The sequence below is a fragment of the Octodon degus genome, unplaced genomic scaffold (genome assembly GCF_000260255.1).
Source record: "Octodon degus isolate 3935 unplaced genomic scaffold, OctDeg1.0 scaffold00188, whole genome shotgun sequence".
In the NCBI taxonomy this organism is placed as follows: Eukaryota; Metazoa; Chordata; class Mammalia; order Rodentia; family Octodontidae; genus Octodon; species Octodon degus.
Window position 1 is genome coordinate 4,123,784 of NW_004524764.1, and position 9,436 is coordinate 4,133,219.

At 40.8% G+C, this 9,436-nt stretch overlaps 1 protein-coding gene across 1 annotated transcript in view; it reads left to right on the forward strand.

The window, feature by feature from the left end:
• Nucleotides 1-5,086: 5,086 nt before the first annotated feature.
• The window catches only part of Ptgs2 (prostaglandin-endoperoxide synthase 2), an 11,773-nt gene continuing 7,423 nt past the window's right edge, over nucleotides 5,087-9,436 (forward strand). The window contains exon 1 of the mRNA XM_004643984.2: nucleotides 5,087-5,144. Coding sequence (XP_004644041.1) covers nucleotides 5,087-5,144 — 58 coding nt within the window. The remainder of the gene's footprint in view (nucleotides 5,145-9,436) is intronic.

Below are 9,436 nucleotides of genomic sequence, written 5' to 3' on the forward strand. Positions count from 1 at the left end.
TGCTTTGCTAAGCTTGTTCTAAGTAGGTGCTTTAGACCACTGAGCCATCTCTCCAGCCCTAAACTTGTTCTAAGTAGGTGCTTTAGACCACTGAGCCATCTCACCAGCCCCTAAGACTAGTTTTTACAAATGTAATATATTGTTATTCATGTGGAAGACTTCAAAGGTATTTCACTAGTTAAAACAGGTTCCCAAGGACAGATAACATCTTGTCAGTATAAAAATTCTAGAGACACTGGCTACACGGTGTCCAATAGCTTTGGGCCTATAGATAGAGCCAGTCCCTGTCTTTAAAACATAAACCTCAGAGCCACAGTGTTAAAAGGATAAATCAAGTGCCCCTTGATTACAGTAGGGGCCATATCCAAAACTGAATGGGACATTGGTTTAATCTGACTGAATACTGTGTATTTCATGTTAAGAGTATGTTAGTCTGGTTGATTTCTGATGTAATGCAGGTATTTCATGTTGAGAGTAAATACATGTGTGACCTCTCTTAACTAAAGCTAGAGAGACTTATAGTACACTGTCAAACTCCATGAATAAAGGGACCTAAGAGCTAGTGAGTTACAATTGTTAGTTCTCAAAAAAATTTATAAATGTACCTGTTAGCTCAAATGTTCATGCTTTGATTATATGTGCTCTAATTTCTCAGAAAATTAGTTCTTTCCTAGAAGATACTAAAACCTAGGTATTAAGACTCCTTTAACTGGGATCCACCAGATTTTGTCTATAAAATAGATGCTTGTGCAGATTTCTCAGTAGTTACCCAGCCAGTGGCCCACTTGCAAACTGGAGAGTACTTGGTATTTTCCCATTTCTGGCAATTCATGTGCCACAACTAATAATAAAATTGATGAGACCACCAACAAAGATAAAAATGCTTGATGTCTATTAAGGGCTTTTGGGTAAAACCTCAGAAGAGCATCTCTGACTGCCAGTCAACAACTACACCAGAGCGGTCATCGCCCTCAATCCCTTCATGGCAGTTCAGGTTACTTCTTCAGAGGGGGAATATTACAGACAGCCAAGTTAGATAAAATATTATAAGCAGTCAGATAGGGCTGGGCCCTCAAGGAGACAGAATTAAAAGACAAGGTGACCACAGTTTGAGAGAGATAGATGCTCCCCACTGTGGGCTAGACCTCAAGACAAAAGATGAAAACTCTCTGGCTAATATTACACCCCAGAGGTGACACAAAAACCAGTGGGGACATGGGAAACACTGTCTGTTCTCCCATCTAGAGTTATAAAAACTCACCTACTCAGACTCTGTTGTTAATGAATATTCCTTCCTGTTAGAGTAGATTAGCACTGGTGACCCATGTCAAAATAATTTGATATAACATCACCTCAAAGGGCCATGAGTATATAAAACTTGAGAGATTTAAACATATGCTATGATATTTAATATTGTTAAAACATCTTCTTTGGAAAAGTGACAGATATGCATGTGAGACAACTAGGTTACAATGTGACAAAGGCTCTTAATGCCACTTCAACAGCCATTGCCCTGCTCAATGCGGAGCAGAGAAAACATATTGAGGAGCCATATTAAACAATCAAGCTAAAAAAAAAAAAAAAAAAAAAAAATCAAGCTACTAAAAATAATGTAAAAACTACACTAATTAGACCTATGATTATATTCCTTCTAGTCCTACTCATTGGGCCTTGTTTAATAAACTGTTTAACTGAATATATACAAGCTAAGTTATAGCCCTGATGAGTCAATGATTTGACTTGGACACAAAAACCAGTGGGGAATGTTATAACCTGTGCAACTGATTCAAGTTTTATAACTCTGTGTGCTTCCACTGTAACTGTCATAACCCGACATATGCACACCATCTTGTCCTGCATACGCCATTCTAAATGCTGTAACTTTCCACTGTGCCCCGTTCTCTACTTGAGAACCTGCAGTTGGGCCTTTCTCATGCTGTCCTTTGTACACACCAGAATCTAGTTCTGACCCAACGTCCTGTTCTTGCCCTCTTTCCCAGCTACAAACTGTACCCACCACTGCACCTGTTATTGTTCATTAGAAACAGGTAATTTTTCAACTGTAGCCCCTAGATGAACCCTTGATGTCACCTCTTTGTGGTTTATTGGCTTAAATACCCATGCCCCTCATCCTCCCGCCTCGCACCTTAGCACATTCTGTAGGGTGTCCGCCACTGGGTACCAGCTAAAATAAAGTGCTCTTTTCTTTTTGAGCCTGCCTCACTTTGGGGTTACAACAGTTTTATTAATTATGGATTCATTCTGTTTTCAATTTCAATAATATTTGTCCTAAATTTTATTATTCTTTCTCTTTATTTTGGATTTAATTGCTGCTTCTTTGAATTACATAAGGAATTTTAGATCAATTTTCTTTACTAATAAATGCACTTAATAGCATAAATTTCTTTTTAAAATTTTTTAAATCTTTTATTTATTTGATACAGGGTCTCACTATGCAGTTTGGACTCATAGTGATCCTCCTGTCTCAGGCTCCCCAGGGCTAAGATTATAGGCGTGCATCACCACACCGGGTTTCAGTGATCCACACGGACGCTCGGCATATGGTCCATATTCTCGTCCTTGAACTTTCCAGGCTGGCCCTTACACCACCGAGCTATTTCACTAGCCCAATAGTATAAATTTCTAAGCATCGCTTTCATTTCATTCTGCAAATTTAAGTTGCATATTTCATTTTGTTCAAAATATTCTTTATAAGGGCCAGCCAGGCTGGAGCAGGGCTGGGCAGATGGCTGAGTGGAATAAGCACTTCCCTGGCAAGTGCAAGGGCCTGAGTTCAATCTCCTGTTCCACAAAAATCAATAAAACCCCACAAGGGCCAGCCAAATAGTTTAGCAGATTAAAGTGCAGGCACTGGGGCTTGGGTTCCATCCCTGGACCTGCTGTGCTGGCCCCATCCCTGGGGTACCCGCTGGGATGGTAATTGAGACTGGGCAGCATGCCTGTAATCCCAGCAATTGGGAGGCTGTAAACAGGCTGATCACTAGAAGTCCAATCTAGTAGTGATGATACAGGGAGAAAAACTGATCTCAGGTGGGTGACCTCCAAATGATATAGGGAACCTCCAAATGACATACGGAAAAATGATCTCTGGACCTGACCTGGATAAGTTTGTGTTCTCTAAAACTGAAGAATTACTTTTAGGAACAAACAGAGGTTATGAGCATAATATATTTATTGAGAGAAAGAAAGCTCCTGAGAGTAGGACAGGAGGGGGCCCGAGTGGGTTTTCCCCGGGAAGCTGTTTCTTCCAGGGACTTTATTATAGAGTAAAACCATGTGGTGAGGTGGGTCTAAGGTGGTGGAGAACATGGGAACTCGCTTAGGTGGATGTGGGGTGGGACAAAACTATGGTCACCCAATGGGACCACAAGCACCATTGCTCAGGTAAAATTGATGAAGTCCAGTACCAAATGGGAAAGGGAGTCATGTAGCAAGCGGGCATGAATACAGGACAGGGTCTCTTCCTGTTGGGGGTTGGGCTAGTGACTCATTTGGGTTCTTTTAAGTTGACTGATACCTATTTAGGATATCAATCCCTAATGCTCATCCCTAGGGAAGTAGCTGTGTTCCCTCTCTTTGTCTTGGTCTTGAGGTGTGGCCCATATGGGAGTGTCTGTCTCTTCCCAGTTGTAAAGTTGCCTTGTCTTCCATCTTGTCTCCTTGTGGGCCTCACCCTGTCTAACTGCCTATAATATTTCTTTCTAACTCGGCTGCCTACAACAGTGAGACCCTGAACACCCTATAGACCCTTACCCAAAACTAAAAAAATTAAAAAATATTCTTTACAATTTAACATATTTAGGGGCTGGTGAGATGGCTCAGTGGTCTAAAGCACCTACTTAGTACAAGCTAAGCTAAGCAAAAACACAGGAACCGCGGTTCAATCCCCCAGCACCACATGCCAGCCAGCCCCGTCCCCCTGGTGGGCTGAGCTGGCCACACACACACACCCACACACACCCACACATGCAATAAATAAATAAATAAATATTTAAAAAAAAACAAAAAACAATTTAACATATTTAAATAGCAAATTTACAGAGGAATAGAATACAAATGACTGATTATGGTAGAAACATGGGCTAGCATATAGAACATCTCAGTAATGCATAGTGAAGGGGTGGAATCTACATACGCTAAAAATTCTGCAAGCACCATGGAGTTGCCACTGATATAAAATTGATGTATTTGTTAAAAATCTAAATGCAGGGGGCTGGAGAGATGGCTCAGTGGTCTAAAGCACCTACTTAGAACAAGCTTGGCAAAGCACAGGGACCGCAGTTCAATCCCCCAGCACCACATGCCAGCCAGCCCCGCCCCCAGGTGGGCTGAGCTGCCCCCCCACAATAAATGAATGTTAAAAAAAATTAAAAAAATAAATAAATAAATGCAGGCACTCTCCAGAAAAATTAACAGATTTTTTTCGTAAGTGTTATAAGCTATGCTGCTAAAACTTGTTCACTGAAACTTTTTTTTTTTTTTCTGGAACTGGAGATTGAACTCAGGCCCTTGTGCTTGCCAGGCAAGCACTTATTCTACTGAGCCATCTCCCTGGCCCCTTCACTGAAACATTTTGATTTGTCCTGCTTTAAAATTCAAAATTCACACAAAAATGAAAATGGAAAAACTGCTAATGCCTGATTTCTGTTCCTTACCTGCCACTGTCAATTATGTACTTAGGTATATTTGACCTCTTGTGGGAAAAATATATCTAATGTTCAGATGTATCAATAACAGGAAGCAGAGAATTTTTTTTTTTTTTTCAAATGAGATGTTTTTCTTCCTAATGGAAATTCTTCAGCAGGTTCACGCTGGGTGCGGCATAATTGCTGCAAGCTTGATAAGGATAACACAGCAGCTGGGATCTTCAAACAGTCACCAGAGAGGCCTTTCTTGCCTCCAGCCAAGGACCTACTGATCCTGGGCTCTGAAAGTGCAGACCTGTTTTAAAGTATTGCGCAATTTCTATACCAGATGTTGGAAAAGGAGCTCCTGGCTCAAAAGATCAGCTGACTTTTGATAGCATCTTAATTTCACGGAGTGCCTCAGCCCCAGGCCTGTAACCATGACCCTGAGGTTTCTTCACCCCTCCGACAGAGGTCACATTCTCATCGGCGGCTTCTGTAGGCAGTCGTGTCCTGGGTGCTTTTAGCATGGGTGAATTTGCACTCATTCCATTTTGTAGCAGGCCTATGGAGACTTGCTTACTAACCCCCTTTTTCTGCTGGGGCTGCCGGAGGGATGCAGGTATCAGAAAGGGCGCCGGCGGTGGACCAAGTGCAAACCCCTGAAAATATTTTTTAATTTCCTGTGAGATTCCTCTTTGACTCATGCTTTATTCAAAAGCATGCTATGTGATCTCCAAATATTTGGGGATTTTCCAGCTCTTTTTCTGTTATTCAGTTTTACTTTAATTCTCTGTGGCCTGGAAATATATATTATATTTCTTTCCTTTTTTACTGTATTCAAGTGAATTTTATGTCCTTCAATATGATTTAATTGGATGGAGAAGAATGTGTGTTCTGCTGTTGTCCAATGAAGGGTACACAGAGGTGAATTATGTCCAAATGATTTAGAGCACTACAGAGCTCAGCTATGTCCTTAGTGATATTCTGCCTAAAGTTTATGTCCTTGCTGTTGTCTTTTCGGTACTGGGGGATGAACCCAGAGCCTTTGCTGAGCTGCATCCCAGCCTACCTTCACCTTTTCCCCCAGAAACACATTCTCACTAAGATGCCAAGGTTGGGCTTGAACCTGTGATTTTATCTCTACATCCTCCCAGACTACTGAGATTAGAGGCCTGCATCACCATGCCTGCAAATCTGTCCATTTCTGACAGAGGTGTACTGAACTATCTGTGGTCTATTTCTCTTCGAAGTTTTACCTGTAACCATGACCCTGAGGTTTCTTGCTTCAGTTATATTGATGTTTTCTATTGTTTGGCAGAATACATAAGAATTGCTATATCTTCTTGGTGAATTAATTCTTCATCCTCTGTGATGCCCCCTTTTATTCTTCATAATTTTTGTTGTTCTAAAATTCAATCTGGGGGCCGGGGAGATGGCTCAGTGGAATAAGCACTTCCCTGGCAAGTGCAAGGGCCTGAGTTCAATCCCCGGTTCCACAAAAAAAAAATAAAATAAAATAAAATAAAATAAATAAATAAATAAATAAAATTCAATCTGTCCAAAATTTTTCTTGACTTACTATCAACTGTATTACTTCATAAGAAAACTTTTCTTGGGGCCTCCAAGATAGCTCAGTGGTGTAAGCACCTGCCTAAGCAAGCACAAGGACCCAGGTTTGACTTTTGTGACATAGGGTAAAAATGATCTTGGATGGATGACCTCTAAATGACATAGAGGAAAAATGAAACTCCTGACATGAAAGGTGCCTGAGACAAGTTCATGTTCTCTAAAACTGAAGAATGCATTTTATGAATGAATGGATGTTATGAGCAGAATATATTTATGTTTCACATCCCTGCTTTAAAATTCAAAATTCACACATAAATGGGGAAAGAAAGCTCCTGTTCAAGAGAGGAACAGGAGAAGGCCCTCCTGGGGCCTCTCCCCGCCGCACCAGTTGTCCCCAGGACTTTTATAGAGTAAAACTATGTTGTGAGACAGGTCCAAGGTGGTGGAGACCATGGGAACTCACTTAGGTAGGCATGAGGTGGGACAAAACTATGGGTCAGCCAATGAGATTACAAGCAATAATTCTAGGACCAAATGGGGAAGCGAGTCACGTAGCAAACGCAAACCAGCACAAATACAGAACAGGGTCTCTTCCTGTTGTGGGTCAGGTTAGTGACATATTTGGGCTCTTTCAAGGTGATTGATACCTATTTAGAATATCAATCCCTGATGCCCATCCCTAGGGAAGTATGTAGCTGTATTTGTTTCCTCTTTTTGTCTTGAAGTCTGGCTCATAGAGAAGTATCTATCTCTTCCAAGTTGCAAAGTCACCTTGTCTTCCATATTGCCTCCTTGAGGGCCTGGCCCTGTCTAACTGCCTATAATATTTCTAATTCAACTGCCTACAACACTGGTACCACACGTCACGCCAGCCCCGACCTGGGTACACCCAGCTGACCACCAAGACCTGGTGTGGTGATGCACTGTAATCCTAGCACTGAGAAGGCTGAAACAGGAGAATCACTAAAAGTCTGAGTTGCATCATGATACCCTATATCAAATACATAAAATTCAAAGTTAAAAAAGAAAGAAAATGTTCCTTTTCAATATGTCCATGAAAATTAACTCTAAAATGAACACTGCACATGCGATTTTTTTAGAATATTATGATGCTAGACAAGAAATCTGTCTCACAGTCTTCCCAGCATCTTAAAAGAAAAAGAAATTGATAAAAATCCAAGCAGCAGAAGGGGGCAGTAAAACTCAACAGAATGCTCTGAAATTTTTTAATATTCTTCTTTATTCTTTCTTAATACAGAATTTCTCAACAAATTTCAAAGACCAGTAAAAGAGATTCTTTATGACAGACACAAATAGGCCTGACATACACACAGAAACATGAAATTGAAAGATATGTTTTTTTTTGTTTTTTTTTTTTTCTCGGAACTGGGGATTGAACTCAGATCCTTGAGTTTGCCAGTCAAGCGCTTATCCTACTGAGCCATGTCCCCAGCCCCAGATATAATGTTTATGTAATCAAAACTTTATTATGTTTGATCATCATGATACTTCCCAAATAAAAAGTCATATTTATTTAAATCCCGCTGTGACTGGCATCTCAAAATGGACCTCTTCATTTTATTTTGTCATCTCAAACTTGTTAAAATTATTTCATAAATTATGTAAGAATGCTTTTCTCCCCAAGCCCATATTTGGATTTCCTTTCAAAACTGGATTTGGATTTTCCTTTCATCCTTCAAGTTTCAGCTGCTCCTTTAACCCTTTTCTGATGTCACAGGTACATATAACTCTCTCTGTGTGCTTGTGCTATTGAAGTTCCAGATTAAATCAAGCTACTTTATTAAATAGGTGTTTTTAGATGAATTTTCACTGTGTTGACTTGTTTAAATTCCAAGTAAGTTAAATGTGATTCTCTGTGCTGTTTTTCTTCCCATCTTTTTGCATAATCCCTTCACAAACAACAAAACCATACCACAAAAACAGTATGTCAATATACCAGTATACAGCAGATACACAACTAACTGGTGAGGAAAAGGACACTAGGGCTTCAAAGTCAATTTGACTATGCAAGAGGCTGAAACAGGAGGCTTGAGAGTTCAAGGCAACGCCCTGTCTTAAAATAAAACAATAATCAGTTCAGGACCACAACGCACAGTTGTAGCACACTGTCAGGGTATGGGATCTCAAGGGACATCTGATTCAAGCTAGTATTAGTGGCTCTAATAAACTTAAAATGTGAGAAGATGTAACCTATTCAAAATGAAGCAGAATGGTGGGATTATCAAAAAGAAAACATTAAGTTGACATTCCAGACAGAAATCAGTGCAATAAAAGGGAGTGCCACACGTAGAGTGATTAAATATGACTAGAGGAAGATGAGGCTTCCTAGATGAGATGACATTTTAGTCATGGGTGTCTCACTGGCATCCAGGCACGTGCACTTTAAGCAAAATGGTAAGAAAAAAATTTTCATGTGAGTTTCTTTTTTTTTCTATTCCTGTAAGATTTCTCCAAAATTAGTAATTGAGGCATTTGCTAAAATTTCAATTCAAGTCGTTTGTCTTTTTTTTCCCCCATTTGTGCTAAGAATGCAGAGTTGACTTTTTTTTTTTAAATTCTCCACTTATTGGTTCTTGTTTTTTTTTTTTTTTTTTTTAATATTTCATCTTCGCATACCCCTCGCTGACCACCACCTGTCAACATCGCCCTTCCGTCTAATTAATTTCACATCAGACCACGTTCCAGAATGAGGCTTTCAAAACTCAGCCTTCACTAATTCAGACAATGGAAAAGTAAATGCAATGCTGCGCCACCATCCATTGTCACATCCATCATTTTGGAAAAGAAAGCAGAAAAGACCAAAAAGAAGTAAAATTTAAAAATCTAACTGCCTTTATTGGTATCCGCAGTGACCAAAATGGGGAAACCAGGCTGCGGAGGAGAAAAAATAATATATTAAAACACATGTTTGGGCTCTCTCGGGTGCGCTGCTCGGTCCCCTGAGCCGTCCTACCCGACTGCAGCAGCAGCCGCAGGGGCCGCGCGCGGCGCTCCTGACCCTCGGAGAAGCTGGCGGGGCCGCGGGCGAGGACAGCGTTCCGTTCAAAGTGACTTGGGTGCGAATAACGAACAGAGGCTCTTGCGAGCGTAGCTATACCGCACTTCGTTCGCCAAATACAAAACAGAAAGGTACGCGCGTACGCGCGCGCCCACGTGTGCCCAAAGCCCCTGTCGCCGGGCTCAGCCTTCCCCGCTCC